Here is an 18,166-nt window from a genome sequence, read left to right as displayed (position 1 = left end):
CTGAAGCCCAAAGACGCCATTTACTCACCTCTCAGCACCTGATGCTTTTACATCGCCTGTAAGAAAGGATGCAACAGATATAATTCTCTAGTCTGCCTAAAGTCTTGACATTGCTTGTTCGGATTACTGTCCGTTCTGGCATATGGAGCATAAATCTTTATCTACCATCCATGCAAAGTCGATAGTTCTCAAAAAGCCGTGAATTTTTTCGATTCGAGATCCGTACATTTCGTCTAAGTTCAATAAAAAAACGCAACGAACTTATTATTTCACCTAATAAACTATATAACTCCCAACCATTTATTTATCGCACCTTGGTAAATGATACACAGTCAACATTGTTGTTTTTGTTGTTGTAGAATTAAGCAATCCAAGACGCCCCCCACCCCCTATGGCTGATAGCAGTAGAACGATCCAGGAGTGTTGACCATAATCCAGTCCAGATACTCAGTCACTCGCGTATTAACGCTCGGATTTGCGGTAGCGCACGCAATGCCGAAGCTAACAATGCCCACATCGTATAGCAGCCCGTTTGCGAGGTTCGTGAAAAACAGTGGTCCTCCGGAATCGCCCTAGAGACAGCAGACAAAGAAAAAGTCCACAAAAAGAACGAGAAGCCACTGAAGTAAGATCCTTCAAGCGAAACACCCGTCAAGAAACGCGTGCGAGATTAACCCCTACCTGACACGTGTCCCGGTTGGCGGTGTAGGTGCAGAGCTGCTGATACGGCACGGTCACACTGAGCCGCTGGGAGCACTCCTGATTGCCAATAACGGCCAGCTGCACCTTGTTCAGGGCGGTGGCCCGCGGTCCACCGAAATCTAGATCGCCCCATCCGGTCGCTTCCACCGTGCGACCCTCGAACGATTGCGTCGTGTAGCTCCAGGGCAGACAGGCCGGACCGACGCCCGGATTGTACTGAATGGGTCGCCCGGTGCGTACCAGCGCAATGTCATTCGCCACCGGCCTGACCGTGAACCCGGGATGGCTCATAAACTGGGCGACGATGTACACCTGCGAGAAGGAGGTATCGGTTCCGGTTTTGATATTGTGATCACCCACCAGCAGCACCGTATCGTTGATGGTGCGCTGCAGCAGACAGTGGGCCGCCGTCAGCGCGTAACTGTTGGTAACTGTGTGGAGGAAGCATATCGAACATGGGATGTAATAATACTACCGCGAGCAAGCGAGCGACAGCGATCGTGTGTGTGTGTGTGTGTTGTAATTGTAGCAGGCAAGCTTACCGATAGTGGCCCCGCAAATGACAGTTTTCGTTTTGACGTCTATCAATGCCGCCATCATGGGGAACTCGTTCACTGCCGTTTCCACCCCGTTCACGATACGGTTCTATTAGAACAAAAAGGTGGAAGGAGTGAGTTGAATGAACCAGAAACACAAAAGCTAGAACACTAAGTAAATATAAATTCACTTCAAATGGTGAAATTTGGAATGGAAAATATACCAAATAATCTTTCCTTATCAAAAATAGCCCATTCTCGTCTTGTAATGGAAGAAACAAAAGACAAAATCATGTTTCAAATGCTCTTTTCTATCTATTGTGGAGATATTGCTCCGATTTGTGATGTGCACACTGGGTAAGATTGAATCGGTAAGTCCTGAGGGAGTTCAACTCAACAAGAAGAGGAGATCTTCCGATTCAGGAAGTCTGTTCCCAAAAGAGTAAATTTCTATTGTGCGGATAAAGTGAGTAACTTTAATCGCAACTCAGTGAGAAAATCGAATATTCCTTTTTCTAGTTCCTGAAAAAGCATGTCAAGTCAAGTAAAGTAATAATAAACTCAAACAGAATTGAATATGATAGGTATGTAATATAATGTTGTCGCTGGAAACAACGCAATTAAGTTGTTTCACTATCAGATGCAAATGTTATACAAATATTAATGGCTTTTTTAAATTATTTTAACTTTATAAACGTATGAATATTATCCGTAAAACATAGCTGCTTTGTATAGTACTATAGACTGGAATTAGTTATCTAATTACTAATGAACTGATTACTCAGTTACTAGTTTGTTATGAACTATGATTTGAACTGTTAAAATCAGTTACTTCGTTTTGTCAGAAAGGCTTTCTTGGTAAAAAAAATGCATGTAAAATTGATGGTAGCAAAAAAAAACAATATTTATCTGAATATTGAATATTGATAATAATAAAAATGCAAAAAATGTATAATTTAAAACAAAAAGCATTATAATTGTGTAAGGTGTCTAGAAAATACACCAAATAGAGAAAATAAATGAGTAAGAACATCGGAAGATAAAGAAGGCATAAATAAGGCATAAGAATAACGAATAGTATGGGAAGAGAGACAGAAAGTGATGGCGATAGAGAGATGAAGACGGTGTGAGGACGAAAAAGATTAAAGTGTTGGGAAAAAGGATGGAAAATTATGAATATAGTTCCCTGGCAGTCGTTATGCAAATAAAAATATGGCTAAGGATTACCAAACCTCGAGCATTTCGGTATTTTGAGGCAAAAGTTCGCAAAATACTGAATGCTTAAAAAACCACAACAGACCAAATAACCTTTCACCCTAAATGTAATACCCAAATTTCCTTTAATTTTTCACGAAGATATTTCGCAAGCCGGCATACAAAAAGCAGTTCTAAAGAGCTTGCTTACCAATTTCTTTTTACCACACTCACAGCTTTGCTGCGGGATGCTGAGATTGCACGAGAACAGCCCGCCCGTACTGGTTGGTGCCGACGTTAGCCGGATCGTCATCTGATTGGTGTCCGATTTTTCCTGTAAGCGGCCCGCCCCGCAGTAGGAGTAAGCATCGGCCAAGCTCAGCGACCCAGTGCGGGACACACGGAACGAATCTAGCTGACAGTCCGTGCTCTGTGGGAGCGAGAGAGAGAGAGAGAAGGAGAGAGAAAAACAAAGGTTACAATAAGGTGTTTGGTAACTAATAACTAACTCAAACCACCCTTCCTTGCCCAGCGAGCAGAGAGGCAACAGTGTTTTACAGGATTATGCATCCACGAGAAATACAAACACACACACACACACACACACACACTTACGGATGGTATCTGAAACGTGGGACACTCCAGCGAGATGCGGTAACCGAACGGCGCGCGTATGACGTACGTACACTGCAGGTTCGGCCCATACCGGGAAGGATACCGGGGCGAGACAAGCTGATACACCGAGCCAAACTTCATATCGAGCGTGAACGAACACTGCCCCTGCACTGGACGGGTAGCGGAGGCCAGGACAAGCAACACCCGTACCACTGTTGACCACCCCGAGTGCCACATGGTGTGTGTGTTGCTGCGTGAAACACGGTTGCACACTGTACGACGCTCAGAAAACTCGCGCCGGAACACACTAACGCTGCTGGGGCGCACTTTGCATACTTAAATACGGTTTTGCACCTGGCATGGCGCGTGCAAACTCCGCCAACCTTTTAAACAATGTTAGCCGTCCTATTGTGTGTGTGTGTTAGTCTAACTAGTGAGCGATCAAAAAGTGCACCAGAAAAGCGAATCATGCATACACATGTCTTAGTGATGGGTGAGTCGACACGAACCTACGGGGTCGAAGCCATCCAAAGCGCTCCGGGTCGTATTGTTGGTTCCAGTAGGTTCGGTAGGTTCAGTAGGTACAGCAAATCATATGCGATTCCCACCCATGGGTGCAACGAGTTTAATAGGTTCATACGAGTTTGGTAGGTTTGGTAGGTGCATAGGAGTTCAATAGGTTCAGTAGGTTCATATGAGTTAAGTAGTAGTTAAGTAGAACTTGTTCGAGCCCACTGAACCTATTGAACTCATATGCACCTTTGGGTCAGCTTCATATACGCTGGGTCGAACTCGATTCCGACTTAGCCGATGACCCGACTCCCGGTTCGCTCGGTTAGTAGAGTCATACAACCCAACACTAATGTGCATGAAACAAAAAACAAGACCGAACAGGCCGGAAAACAATGCTGCCATCGGGGCTTTCGGTGACTACGACTACTTGCAGGAAGCATAAATAATGGCTTCCGATTGTGCTCCGGTGGAGTGCTTTTTTGGTGGGAGCGGTGGTGGGGGGGTTCAAAAACAGGTTTCTAACCGAGCCCCGCCAGGTCCGTTTGGCGCTTTTTGGTGGTTTTTTGATTAGTTTTTGATTGACGTAGCCTCAAATTGAACCCAGACCCAGACCGTGCCCGTTATCAACTTACTTCGCCGGCTGGTGTGGTATGTAGTATGACTCTCTGTATCTCTCCCTCGCTCTCTCGCTCTCTCTCTCTCTCTCGCTCTCTCTTTCTCTCTCTTTTGTAGGACCGGTTTTAAAAAAACCGTCCAATTTCTAGTCACACACGCATTCAGCACCGCAGCACTAGATGCATTGGGTGAAAAGTGGGGCACAACGGTTTTTGGTAAAATTACGAGCAGTTAAGCGATTTCACCTGTCATTGTGGGGGCATGACGGAATACGCGAGTACCAAAGAGGCACCGGTTATATTGTTACCGACCCCCCCGGTTCGAATGTTTTATATTAAACCTTCTCACACCTGAAAGAGTTGCAAACCGACGACGACGACGACGGGTGGATCATTCAAATTAATGGATTCGCTTTTGTTTTAGCTCCGAACGTCACAAGGACGCGTTCTCATACGTTTTTTTGGAGGTTTATGCTTGTACTCTAGAGGAGGCAGAATATACTCCTAAACTGAAGCCACTGCTAGATTGAACTAGGCATTTTCTATTATTTTTTTTTTTCATTTTTCCACTGTCAACATCCACCGGGATTTAACCGCTTCGTGAGCTATTGTAGAGTATAAAAAATAGTGCAAAAAACACTTTGGTCAGCTGGCCTTCAACCAGGCTACCCGCTAGCAGGTGGGCAGCCAGATTCAATGATACTGAAAACGGTTCCATAAATCATCGCCTCGGTAAGGGACAGAGTAAAATGCATTTCCGACAACACCAGGGGAGGGAAGGCTATTTTTGATTTTTTTTCCACAATACTGCACCATCAAGTGCGCTGAAAACCAGCCCCGTACGTGCTGCGTATTAACGTGTTAAAAACTATAAACAACGATGCGTATTAAAAACTATTATTCCGAAAGCCTGTCACCCTGTTTCGGTCGCTATGGTAGCAGCTAACCGTATGACAACTACACAATAACACTACAAACAAAACACGAACAGCAACAGCAAAAAAGTGTGAATATTAAACTGATAACACACACCCACCCACTGCGGAGGGGGAGTTGTTTGATATAAGCTATTTAAACAAAGCAAAACAAAAGAACACAACAATTGCGGCGTGCATTAATACACACAAACGCGCGCGCGCGCGCCACACCCCGTACCCTGTAATCAGCTGCAAACGCGTGGCACTTGCATCAACGCCTGCTGCCATACTTTGTTACCCCTTCAGTTGCCGACCGTGACGGAGCGCAAGCAATTAAATTCAATATTTACGTCCGTAATGGATTCGCAGAAAACGACAAACGGCCAGGTCACTCGGCACTCGGTGGCAGCAGAAAGAGAGAGACAGAAGAGGGTCGTAAATTTTCGTCAACTTAGTTGTGCGTAAAATTAAATTTTTGTCAATCGATTTCATTTTACCTCGTAATCGCTGTTGTTGGCAGCGTGTTTTTTTGTTTTCCACCCTACCATTACAATCAATTGGCTTGAATGTATAAAATCCAATAGCATTTTTTTTGCTGGCTCATTACTACATTTTTATTATGCTTTGTTCAATTAAATCCATTGCAGGGTGGCATTGTTGCATCCTGCAGTGTGATTGAACCATCAGTGTTTCAGACCAAAAAACAAACAAAAGCATCTATTAATTATTTGCATAACATTGTTTTTTTCAAATGTTTGTTATTGATCGTAATGCGGTGAGGTTGTTGAACTGGTCCCGTTGTAAAGCTGTTGAATGGAATGCTTTACATCATGTTGAATAAGTTCAAATACATTTTCAAAATCTGTTTAAAAGATAAATAAACAAGATATACATCCTATGGATTCAAGTCAATTCCTATGGAAGCTATGTTTATTGAGAACGTTTAGGGCATATTGGTGGGGAGCACACTTCCTTTGTTTTTAATATTGCGAGCTTAAGACGCAAAAGAATCGCACGCACCTGGTCCAACATGTATGACTATGCATAAAACTCCAGTGGGTTGAGATCGGGGGAGCTGGGAGGCCACAAAGTCTTCGCCGTGTGGGCAGGTCTTCCTGTTTGAAAGACGTAATGATCCTTTCCGTGCAGCTCCTAAGGTGCTGGGATGTTTATTAGGGATGGGGGGATGCTGGCCAACGTCGGTGACTACAACCGATCATATTGAACCTTGTGTGACTGTTTCGACGAAGACGAAGAGAGTGTCTCATCAGTGAACACGCGTGCCGCGAAAGTAACGGTTGGGCTCTGACCAGCCTTTTTTTTTGGCTGTAGCCTCCGTTACTCCGTGAACCTTTACGTTTCTTGTACGGCTTGAATCCTAGTTCCTTCGTAATGATGGTTTAAGCAGTCTCGATCGACACATCCAGGTCAGCAGCGGTCTTCCGGATCGAGCGGAAAACGAAACCACTCTCTGCTGCTGACTTTTTTCTTTATTTCCCGCCTCCCTATACTGACGGATGGTGGTACAAATTAAATTCCAGCATTATCCGGAGTCGTTCGGAATCGGTTAGAATTGTCCGGAGTCGTCCAGAGTCGTCCTTAAACGGTTGGAGTTGTCCAGAGTCCGCCTTCGACGCAAAGGCCTGTATACAAAGTGCACGCGCAAAGTGAAAGCAACAGAAAGACAACGAAATGAAATGCCTGATCACAAGCACATTGCACCGGGCGGCTCCTGTTGAATCTGACCAACTCCGTTTCCGGTTGACTCCGACTGACTCTAGACGACTCAGAATGACTCCGGCCAACTCCAGACGACTCCGGACAACTCTGGCCAACTTGAGACGACTCTGGACGACTCCAGACGACTCCGGGCGACTCCAACTCTACGCAGAAATAGTGGTACAGATTTTGCTAGAGTCGGAACCGGACTAACAATAGTCGTAGTCAGATCGGAGTCATGGGGGCGATCCAAAGAGCTCAACACTAGTCCACAGTTTGTCATAAGGCCCAGGGGAGCACAGCGATCAGGTGGGGCGAGACCTGCCAGAGATCGGGTGTCTGCATGAATGGGAGTCTGCAGCCATGGACCGAACATCCTGGAGAATAATTATTCACCGGGCCATGTCACGACGACATATGAGCAGGCCAACGAGAGAGAGAGAGAGAGAGAGAGAGAGAGAGAGAGAAAGCTACTTAAGGAAAATAAACTACTTACTTTACTTTTTGTCTAAACTTCCTATCTCTAGTGCTCACTTAATCACAGTCTCAGTAAATTCGAGGCACAAATATGACACAGAAAAGGTAAAACGTTCAATTAGCTTTAAAGCAATTAACTAGTATGATAATGAAACAAGTTTTGGGAATGGCTGCAAACAAAGCAAACCTAAAAATCATTTTTTTCTATCTGCAAAAAAAGGTTCCAAAACCATTACTTCGAAGCGCTCGCTGTAAACCATGCGATGCTGATATTTAATTTAGCTCATAGCAGGGGGAAAAAAGGATACCAATTGTCCCAACCGGTCAAAAGACATAATACAATTTAAATTACAATCTCAATGGATTGTGGAAATGGTTAAAAAAAAGAGCTCCAACCTCCAGCTCAAACCGGTTCGATCGAGTTTATTTCAGCACACCCGATGATGCGGCGTATAATAGGAACCAAAAAAACACCAGCCCAATGAACCCCAAAACTCAACTATTTTGTTCTCTCTCTATCTCTCTCTCTCTATCTCTCGCACTCGGCAAACCATCCCACGCAGATAGAGCATGATAGGGGTTGGTATTCAAGGAGAGAGGTTTGTGTGTATACCGTCTTCTGTGATGTGCTTTCTTTACTTCTGGGTCACATAAAACCCGCTACTGTATGGCACATCCCTGTCCATGCGGGGGAGAGACCACCGTTCGACCAACGCCACCCCACAAACACACATGATGATATGCAAAATTTATTTGCACCTCCACCCACCCCACCACCCACCATCACCAGCAACGAGCAACAATAATGTGTGATTGTTGTCTCAGTCTCGTGTTTTTTTTCCTCTCATTTCGTTTTTGTTTTTGGAAAGGCTTATCTGTGTTCTCCCATGCAGCCTACGTCCGCACCCATTTGTTAACATTCTGAATTACTGTGTCGTCGTACCTATCGCCACTACGTATATTGTTTCTAGCTTACGGTCGAAAGATTAGAAGTATAAAAATCATATCATGACATTTTTTGTATCTGTCATTTTTTTTGGTTGCATGCAATAGCTGGGTGATTATCATGCATTTGAGGAAAAGGGGAGGAAAATGATAAAATTATTCTTATCCAACAGCAAACAACACGGACATATTTTGACCTCATTCCACGCATCACAAATACACAACTTTCTACAGCTAAAACAGACACATTTCTTATATTGTGACAATTTTGCTTCCCTTTTATTTCCACTGGTATGTGTGCGCCTATTTATCCCTTTTAATACTTTTCCTGCCTTCCTCACTCACCAGCCCCCCTCCCCCCTTCTTTTCGAGCATTCCAACAGCCTTCACGCTATAAAGCACGTGATAGAATGTGGCCCACACGTGCTGGCTGGTGTGGCCCTCCGGTCCCCAGCACTAACGTGCGAGAGGAAGAAACTATGCGAAACTATAAACACTCCCCCGCCACTCTCCCTGTTTTCCCAACAGATGAAAATATGAAAGAGAAAGAGAGAGAGAGAGAGAATGAAAAGCAAATAACTTCTCCCCTGCCTCGGTGGAAAGGAGCTTCCTTCCGACGCAATTTACACTTCCGCAGCGGTGCAAACTTTTCCCCGCACACAAAAGGGGGCGCTCCAACGACACACGCTTGGTGTATGTGTGTAGGAGGAGGAGAAAGCACGGGTGAAAGTATTTGCAAAAGTTGAAGGTTTGGAAAATGAAATGAAAATTCCACCCGCCTGCCGCGTGTGAAAAAGGAATAAAATCTCACTTACTATCATCAATTGGATTCGCTTTTTCTCATTTTTTGTCTCCCCTTGCTAGTGCGTTCCTGCCTGCGCCTGCCCACGATGCTTGAAGTTTTGGTGGTGTAAATGTATATTTACTTCCATGCTTTTTATCTTTATGACTGACCGGGGCCAGTAGGAGGTCCCATATCCACGCTCGAGACGCACCGAAAACCCATGTCAGCGCTGTAGACAAAACCCGGGAAGACCTTTCGTCTCGGTTCATGCTTATCATGAACGCTTGGTTATCTCTTATCCCCCTTCTTGCTGGAATTGCAACGCAAAGCCGGACTATTGGACTATAAACGCGGAAGAAATTATCCCGCCAGCTTCAGTCCGAGCGAGCATCCGTGGTTCGGGGCCACCTTCCGGACAGTTAATTGTGTCTGCTGCCCAGCTTTCCCACAGGGGAGCAGGAAAAACTTTGCGAGCTGGAAGACGTTTTGGCATTCCAGCAGTTCTTTTTTGGTGTCTGTAGTATTATTTAATTGTGTGATTTTTGTCTAGTGAAAAAGAAGCGGAATTGAAACTGTGCGAATTGTGTGAGCAAAAGGAATACTAAAAGAAGCTAATAAGCTGAACGCTGAATGATCAGCGCTTTTATGCTGTTTCCCGTCCGGTTCGAGTGGCGTTGATGAATAAAGCAAAAATTAATAACAAACGGAAGGAAAGAAGCAACAAAAAGGGGCGACAATAAAAAAACAATCCACCCTAGTGGAAGAATTGGACAGCAAAGGGACTGGACCACCGGAACACCGCTGTAAAGCAGCGGGAGCGGATAAGCAAAATGAAATTAAAATTATCCTTCGGTAAATAGTCGTCAGAAGTGGGGAGGGGGGAGGAGGGGAGGAAGGGGTAGAGAGAGAGAAGGTGAGGTCACCGGACAACACACAAAAAGTACACCAAGTATCGGAACTCATCGGATACGGCTTCCGGGGAGGAACCATAATTAAATATCCACTTCTCTATCGCGGCCTGATCGCGTATAAACGCAAAGGGGACGGAACCGAAGGTTAATGAGCGTTTGTTTGGTCGTGCTTTTTTGTTGTTGTTGTTGTTGTATGACCGGAAGTTCCTCTTCAATCTGTGGCTTTGCTTTCATTTACATTTACATCCGGGGAAGGCGCTTTACATTGTATATATAAAAAAAAACATCTCCATTCACCACATCCAACAACGAAAAGCACGGAAGAATGTCAATATCACGGATTAAATAATAGCTCCAATTCTCGGTAGCCTAACCGGTGGAAACGTTGGACAAACATTTCATTAAGACTTCGTTCTTCTTCACGCTTCACGTTGTGGTTGGACTTCCACCACTCTCTCACTCTCTCTAGGACCGGCCACTTTATGGCTGTTTGTTTGTGCCGCGCTTGATGCGGCACTGTTGACCGACGCTCAGTATGCAGGGTGTGACTACACGATCGATGTCGCTAGCGGGCAGTCGTACTCGATCTACTCACCGTACTACAGTGGGTTCTATCCCGCCTACACGCAGTGCCGGTGGACGCTGACCACAACGCCCGGGTCCCGGATCGCGCTATCCTGCAGCGATGTTGCGATCCCGCTGGTAAGATCGTCCGTTCGTTGATCGATACAAAAAGTGTATGTTTGAGTGAGAACTCTGTACCATCCTTTGCAGAGCACTTCCTGCGCTGCCGATCGGCTTGTCATCTCCAAAACGGGACAAAGCAACCTGGCCGATGGGCAGGCGTACTGTGGTTCCGGCGTGCTGAGCACGGAGTCAACGTACAGCGGGCTCACGATCGCGCTGCTCGTACCCGGCACCTCGAAAGGGGGACGGTTCTTCTGTACCGCCACCAAGATCGAGTGTCAGTGTGGTGTGCGTCGAACGGTAAGGCGAATTATTGAGCATAAAAAGAGCTTCAGCAGATGCGCTCATACGGAATCACTTACTTTCCGCGTAGAGAAAGATTGTTGGCGGTGAGGAGACGCTGGTGAACGAGTTTCCCATGATGGCCGCCCTGGTGGATGGATCGAAAAGCGGCGAGGGCATCTTCTGCGGTGCTACAATCAGTAAGACACATTCTAATAATTCTTTTTGATTCATTAAATTCAGAGCTCATTCAGTACCGAGTCGCTTAAGGGGCCTGAATCGTTGATTATGGAAGATGCATGATTTTAACCTTATTTCCAGCGTGTTGATCTGTTATCAGCTTTGTTTAAATCTCTTGACACATGTTTCGAATCGAAAGCACGATTGCGACCTGCGAAAAACCGTTCGTTTTTATGTGTACAAATCAGTTCATTCTTTTAAACTGTCCTGTCCAATCAGTTCGTCGTTCAACTATTCGTTAATAGATTCATTCGTCGCATGGACGGATACTTCATCAAAAGAACTTCCCAAGCGCCACAAATCCACTAACCGACCCCTAAATGGAGCCTAAACGACTCAAGCTCTAAGTTTAAAAGGAACCTTAAAAGACTCCCCTTAGTAGACGACTGGCGCATTAAAAAATATCAAACTAATTGTGGCGCCATTTGTTGATGGGATAGCTATTCTTGATAGTGTTCACCTTCACCTAGTGTTAAGCAATTTTGTGGACGCAGTTCGATCTTCCACTGGAAACTGATGAAGAAACTGATCAGATCTCGTTCATTCTTCCCATCTTTTTTTGACACCTCTGACCACCCTCTACAGAGAGCACGATTGTAGTCTTGTAGAACATCTCAATCTTCTAGAATTCAAGGATCTCTAAAGATATCTAAGATCTCTTATGTTAAGATCATATTTTTGGAAACAAAATTGGCACACACTACAGGTCATGTATCTTCAACGATTCTTGAATTCCCTTAGAACGAATTGCAAATTCATTCATTCTTCTCAACACGAAAAATCATCATAATTCTGGATAAAAATCACTCAACATCATCCTCCCTTTTCTTTCCAGTAACGAACTATCACGCAGTAACGGCCGCCCACTGCTACATGGGCCGCTCCATATCAAACCTGGCGCTGCTCGTTGGCGAGCACGACATTACCACCGGGTCCGAATCTCCCTACACAGCCCTACTCCTGCTCGCGTCGATCAAAATCCACGAAGGATACAGCAGCACCACCAGCTCCAGCAGCAACGATATCGCAATCGTACGCACGCGCACGGAGATCCTATTCAATGCCGGTGTTGGACCTGCCTGCCTACCGATCAAGTTCGTCGGTGCCTCGTTCGTCGGCATCCAGCTGGAAGCGGTCGGCTGGGGTACGCTCGATTACGGCGCTCCCAAATCGAACGTACCGATGAAGGTCGCCCTACCGGTGGTGAACCCGTCCCAGTGCTCCGCGCTCTATCCGACCTTCTCCGCCCAGCAGCAGCTGTGCACGCTGACCCCGAACAAAGACACCTGCCAGAGCGATTCGGGCGGTCCGCTCTTCTACACCGATGCGTACAACAAGCGGGCCTATCTGCTCGGCACGATCGGGTACGGTATTGCCTGTGCCACCGATCGGCCCAGCGTCAGCACGAACGTGCTCTACTACACGCAGTGGATAATGAACAACACGCCGGAGTGGAACTATTGCTATCAATAAAGGAAACGCAAACGCACGCTAACACGATTCAATTTCATTTCGCACAGTACGACACTTCCGGTGTATTCTGACGGATCCAGCTTAGGTAGGCCGTGACGCGCGTTGCTACGGACGGTGTCGAGGCAGCACAGGCCGACCCGTAGCTAATGATACCGATCGAGTACATGCGCTGGCTGCCCCGCAGGAACAGTGCGCCGCCAGAATCGTACTGGCAGGAGTCACGGCCCACGGCAAACGTGCAGATCTTCTGATCGTTCACGTACGGCGCGGTACAGTTTGCGTTCTGCAGCACATTGAGGGTGGTCTTGCGCAGTATCGTCGACATCGGTCCACCGAAGCTCGTCGTGCCCCAGCCGGCAATGTCGACCGAAAGCCCGCCAAAGCTGTACGTACTGTACGTGAAGGGTAAACAGATGGGGCCTACACCCCGGTTAAAGTCCATCTCGGTGGAAGTTTTCAGCAGCGCAATGTCATTGTTGCGCGTCTGCTCATTGTAGTACTCGTGCGAGATGATCTGCTCGATGTTGTAGATCGCCGAGTACGGTGTATCCAACCCGGAACGATAGTCATGATCACCGACGAGAGCCTGCACGCGGCTCACGCTCGGAATGGTGCGGGCACAGTGTGCGGCAGTGAGAACGTAGCGTGAGCTTACTGCAATAATGGAAGGGAAGAGACGTCAGTAGGACCTGCAAGATCATCTTGGCCATCTCGACTTACTTATTGCTCCGGAGCAGAACACGTTCACCGTTAGCGGATCCAACAGTCCCACCATCGCAGTGTACTCATTAACACCGGCCACACTGCCCCCCACGATTTTGGCCGTACGCGACCACCCACAGTCACACTCCTGCGGCTGCACCACCAACCGACACGTGAACGAGCCCGAGTTCGTCGAGCTGGACGAAATGTACGAGATCGTCAGCTTGTTGAACAGTGACTTGCGCGCGATCTGTCCCTTGCCGCAGAAGAACTCGCTGCCCACCGGCGAGGCAAAGCCTTCCGTTGACACGTACAGAAAGTCCGTCGTACAGGCAGCCGTTGGATTGGCCATGTTAAGCGTACACGTGGCCTGTATCGTGTAGCCCGGTGGCGCACGTACCACAAACCGGCACGAGCTTCCGGCGGGATAGTTCGAGGGATAGAAGGGTGAGTTTAGCGTGACATCTGCCACGCTGGTGAGCTGAAACTGTCGATCGCAGGAATCGAACCATTCGGCACGGACCGGAACTGAATGGGCAAGCGTTGCCAATACTACCGCACACAGCCAGCGCATTTTGACTACTGACAAGTGAAGGGACTATGAGTAGAGTGCTCAAACGATGTTTTAATGAAGTATCTGGAAGATGCAACAAGCCAGCTATTGATTCGCATTTTTTGTTAAAGCCAGCTGTGTAAACAGCTTTCCCTCACTTTAAGTTCAAGTGTAGTAGAGGGGCTACGGGGAAGGCTACGAGGTCAGTTCGATCAATGACAAACTATAGCTAAGGCTGTGTCGTTAAGCATGACTCTTTTCATTGTCTCTACCGATTCATTTCGAACATAGACTAGTACTGGACGAATTATTTCATTTCATTTCATTTCATTTCATTTATTTAATACAATATCCGCCATCAAGGCTAAATATAATAGACTTAAAACTAATTTAATACTAACAAATAAACAAAATAATTCATGAAAAACTAAGCCTAACTAACCTAGTATTGACCTAGCAAAAAAGAAAAGAAAAAAAAACAAGAGTAGAGCGTAGAGACTATCATAAACTTAACAAAAACAAAAAAAAAAGAGAGTAATAGAAAACTAAGGAGAATAATTAAAGGGAATTAGAAGAAAAAATACGGTTACGGAAAGAGTTAAGAGAGGAGTCGAAATCAAAGAGATAGTAAAAGTGGTTAAACAACCTGAAACAGGACAGAAGAGGGTCATTGAAAGTATAAAGAGTATGACGTGTTTCAATTGACAGAGGATCACGTGGACGAAGAGAACGAGAGGGAACATACAGCGAGATGGACGAGAGTAAATCAGGAGCATCAGTAGCAGAAAGTAATAAGCCACCAATAAAACAAGCCTGAAACACTTGGCGGCGGAAGCTTAAGGAGTAAAGATTGAATAACTGCAATCGCGTTTCATAGGGAGGTAGTGAGGCAGCACCGAACAAACGACGAAAGGCAATCCTGGTAAAGAGGCGCTGAATGCTTTCAATTCTCGAACAGCCATCAATAGTGGGAGGATTCCAGATGATACTTGCATATTCAAGAATAGGCCTTACCAAAGCACAATAAAGGATTCTTAGGATGCTTTGATCTCTAAAAATAGAGGTAAAACGTAAGATAAACCCAAGGGTTCGATTTGCTTTTAGTAGCACCTCATCAAGCTGCAGTTTAAAGTTAAGACGACAGTCAAGTATAATACCAAGGTCACGGATGGACATAACACGAGAGAGGGAAGCGCTAGAGAGAGTATAGTTAAATAAAATAGGAGATAGAGAGTGAGAGAAAGAAATAACAGAACATTTTTCGGGACACAGGCGAAGTAAATTGGATGAACACCAATGAGCAAATGCATTGAGGTAATGCTGAAGTCTCAGACAATCAGAAGAAGAAGACACAGGTAAAAAGATTTTGATATCATCCGCATAAAGGAGATGACCATCAGGAGGTAAAACATTACAAACATCATTGATGAACAAAGAAAACAGAAGTGGACTTAGCACACAACCCTGAGGGACACCTGACGTACAAAAAAACTCCTCAGATAAGTACGACCCGGTTTTAACCCTGCATGATCGATTACTTAAATATGAGGACAGCCAGCTAATAATGCCATCACCAAAACCAAGTTTAGACAATTTAGCTAATAATAAAGAGTGAGGTAAACTATCAAAAGCAGCATGAAAGTCGGTGTATATTGCATCAAGTTGGGTACCGGCCTCAAAAGATCTAAAAATATTGGAAATAAAAGACATGAGATTAGTTGAAGTAGACCTACCAGGCATAAACCCATGCTGTTTAGGGCTAATAGCTGAACTACAACTATGAAGTATGGTTGGAAGGATACATAGCTCAAAAGTTTTGGTTGAATTATTATTGAATTGAATTATTGGTTGAAGACCAGCTCTACAATAGATCCGGGAAATTTTCTGAATCTGTTTTGGAACTTTTTCTAGAACCGGAAGTCTAGGCTAAGGAGCTGTTCCAGAGCAGGATCGTGGATCCATGGTATCTTTGAGATCCATTCGGATTTTTGTTCTAGACTAATGATGACTAGGGACTAGAGACTAGGTAATCGTGCCAAGCCGTCTGGAGTCTTTTGAACTTTGAATCGTCTGAAGTATAATTCATCTGGAGTCGATAACCCTTGAAGTTGGAGTAGTCCAGAGGCGGAGTTGTCCGAAATCGAAAGTATCTCGGACCGGTATGGGTTAAGGCAATATCCCTGACCGGTGGGAGAGGGGGGGGGGGGGGTTAATGGGTGGTTCCTGGACTGGTATAGGTTCAGTTTCCCTTTCAAAGACCATATGGGTTCAGTATCAGTTCCACAATCGGTATGGATGAAGCATCAGTTCTATGACCGATATGGATTCAGTATTGGTTCCAGAACCGGTATGATTCCACGATTGGTTCCTGGACTGGTATGGATTCAGTATCGGTTCCAGGACTGGGATGGGTTCGGGATCACTTCCAGATATAGGTTTGTTTTCTACCAGGTCAATGGCCGGTATGGGTTCAGTAATAGTTCCAGGACCGGTATGGTATGAGTAGAGTTTGGGAGACATTTTTTTTTTCTTCTTTGCATACTCCTCAGATAAAAAGAAACGTTGAAATTTCGAAACGCCCGTAGCCGGGCACCATTATTAATTAATACCGGACAAATTTGAAATAAACTTTTCGGCCTTTTCGCAAAAACATTAACCATTGTGCGTGTTACAGCTTTCGGTACCATCCGCTTGGAGCGCTCCCGTGCCTTCTCTTGCAAATTTGACAGCGAAGCAATCGCCCCCAAAACCACAACAGAAAGCGCGTCTCGGCATAAACAAACACACCGCTTGTGGGAAATCACAATCCTGTTAGTGGAAAAACCGCCCGAAAACAACCTCCCTGCCGCACGATGGGCGATCGGTACAACATCCACAGCCAGCTGGAGCATCTGCAAAGCAAGTACATCGGTACGGGCCATGCGGACACTACGAAGTACGAGTGGCTTACCAACCAGCACCGGGACTCGCTTGCCAGCTACCTCGGGCACTACGATATGCTGAGCTACTTTGCCGTGGCCGAGAACGAATCGAAGGCACGCATCCGTTTCAACATCATGGAGAAGATGCTGCAACCCTGTGGACCTCCGCCGGAGAAGGTGGAAGATTAACTTTCATGAAGCCGCCCGAAATAAACGTGATTTAACGACGAAATGTACCAAGTGTGTGTGTTTTTGTTTGTGTTTTATTGTTCTCTTCCCTTTATCGATCTTCCCCGGAACCCTGGGTTGACGCTTCGGCAGCACCTTCCTCCTTGTCCTGCTCAGCTTCCTCCTCTTCATCACTCTCCAGCTCCAGCTCCTGCAGATGTGTTTTCACTTTGCTCACCAGCAGATGCTGCACTACCGGCACAAGATCGCCACAAGCCGCATTCAGCTGCTTGCACGTGTCCCACAGCAGCTCCACATCCACGAACCCGTACTGCCAAATCTCCGGTACCTGGTCCAGCGTGGGCAGCTTCGCCAGCATCACCAGCCCATGATTTTCCTCCGTGTGGCCGGCCAAACACAGCGCCTCCTCCTCCGCCGTAGGATCCATGATGACACGATCCCCCAGCACGCCGGCCGTTGCCGCCGTCACGATGTCAAACATTGGGACGCACGCATCGCCCAGCGCAAGGCCGGCCGCCGTTATCGCCACCGCCAGCGCCGAGCCATCATCTTCCAGCACGTTCGCAAACACGTCTATCTGCAGATTGGGAAACAGATGCCGGCAGACGGACGGGTTCAGGGCGCTGGTCAGTGCCGCGGCCATGCTTCGCTCGCGCGCATCCGTTTGGTGCGTTTTTCTCACTGCCGAGGCGAAGGGCGAAAACTTCAAGTCGCAGAACAGCTCACCCAGCTCGCAGAATTTGTTCTGCTTGGGTATTTCGCGCGGATCGAACACGGACACGATCACCTTCGTGTTGCCCAGCTCGACGTACGCCGATCCTTTGGCCGTTGAAACTACGCCGATTTTTGCATCTAAAAACGAGGGAGCAAATGATGATTTGCGTTCGAAAGGAAATGTACTGTTCAATACGTTGAATTACATACAATATTTGCGGCTTTCCTGCAGGCGACGACCATCCTTTCGTTTGCCGTCCTTTCCGAGGGCTTCCTGCAACCGCTCGTCGAACGGTTTTGGCGCGTTGGCTTTGCAATGGATCCGGTACGATCGGGTAAGTTCTGGTCCATTTATTCGCTTCGTATCTTGCGGCATGGTGGTAAATGCGATTCAATTCGTTCGCCCAGCACCAAAACGTGTTTCCCGGTCGTGATGTGTTTTGTTTTGAAATTGTTGTGTTTTTTTGCCTTTTGACAC

At 46.3% G+C, this 18,166-nt stretch overlaps 5 protein-coding genes across 5 annotated transcripts; 2 read left to right on the top strand and 3 right to left on the bottom strand.

Annotated features, from left to right (window-relative positions):
* Positions 1 to 270: 270 nt before the first annotated feature.
* LOC120957320 (venom serine protease-like) lies at positions 271 to 3,440 on the bottom strand. The gene is made up of 5 exons (XM_049608733.1): positions 3,048 to 3,440; positions 2,644 to 2,862; positions 1,245 to 1,347; positions 682 to 1,133; positions 271 to 572 (listed from the first exon to the last, which is right to left on the bottom strand). Exons 1-5 carry the CDS (start codon positions 3,282 to 3,284, stop codon positions 390 to 392), a joined length of 1,194 nt encoding a protein of 397 aa, XP_049464690.1. The 5' UTR covers positions 3,285 to 3,440; the 3' UTR covers positions 271 to 389.
* Positions 3,441 to 9,449: 6,009 nt separating this feature from the next.
* LOC120958513 (venom serine protease-like) lies at positions 9,450 to 12,631 on the top strand. The gene is made up of 5 exons (XM_040381362.2): positions 9,450 to 9,868; positions 10,397 to 10,629; positions 10,702 to 10,914; positions 10,988 to 11,096; positions 11,972 to 12,631. The coding sequence occupies exons 1-5, from the start codon at positions 9,847 to 9,849 to the stop codon at positions 12,607 to 12,609; spliced, it is 1,215 nt and encodes a 404-aa protein (XP_040237296.2). The 5' UTR covers positions 9,450 to 9,846; the 3' UTR covers positions 12,610 to 12,631.
* Positions 12,632 to 12,636: 5 nt separating this feature from the next.
* Positions 12,637 to 13,928, bottom strand: LOC120958514 (venom serine protease-like). The gene is made up of 2 exons (XM_040381363.2): positions 13,330 to 13,928; positions 12,637 to 13,263 (listed from the first exon to the last, which is right to left on the bottom strand). Exons 1-2 carry the CDS (start codon positions 13,883 to 13,885, stop codon positions 12,644 to 12,646), a joined length of 1,176 nt encoding a protein of 391 aa, XP_040237297.2. The 5' UTR covers positions 13,886 to 13,928; the 3' UTR covers positions 12,637 to 12,643.
* A 2,664-nt stretch (positions 13,929 to 16,592) lies between these two features.
* Positions 16,593 to 17,021, top strand: LOC120958609 (splicing factor 3B subunit 5). The gene has a single exon (XM_040381524.2). The coding sequence runs from the start codon at positions 16,717 to 16,719 to the stop codon at positions 16,972 to 16,974; it is 258 nt and encodes an 85-aa protein (XP_040237458.1). The 5' UTR covers positions 16,593 to 16,716; the 3' UTR covers positions 16,975 to 17,021.
* A 9-nt stretch (positions 17,022 to 17,030) lies between these two features.
* Positions 17,031 to 18,150, bottom strand: LOC120958608 (exosome complex component MTR3-like). Its single transcript, XM_040381523.2, has 2 exons — positions 17,899 to 18,150; positions 17,031 to 17,826 (listed from the first exon to the last, which is right to left on the bottom strand). The coding sequence occupies exons 1-2, from the start codon at positions 18,062 to 18,064 to the stop codon at positions 17,066 to 17,068; spliced, it is 927 nt and encodes a 308-aa protein (XP_040237457.2). The 5' UTR covers positions 18,065 to 18,150; the 3' UTR covers positions 17,031 to 17,065.
* Positions 18,151 to 18,166: the final 16 nt, after the last annotated feature.

This window comes from Anopheles coluzzii, chromosome 3 (assembly GCF_943734685.1).
Source record: "Anopheles coluzzii chromosome 3, AcolN3, whole genome shotgun sequence".
NCBI lineage: Eukaryota > Metazoa > Arthropoda > Insecta > Diptera > Culicidae > Anopheles > Anopheles coluzzii.
The sequence above is the reverse complement of the archived record's forward strand: the minus strand, read 5'-3'. Positions and strand labels throughout refer to the sequence as shown.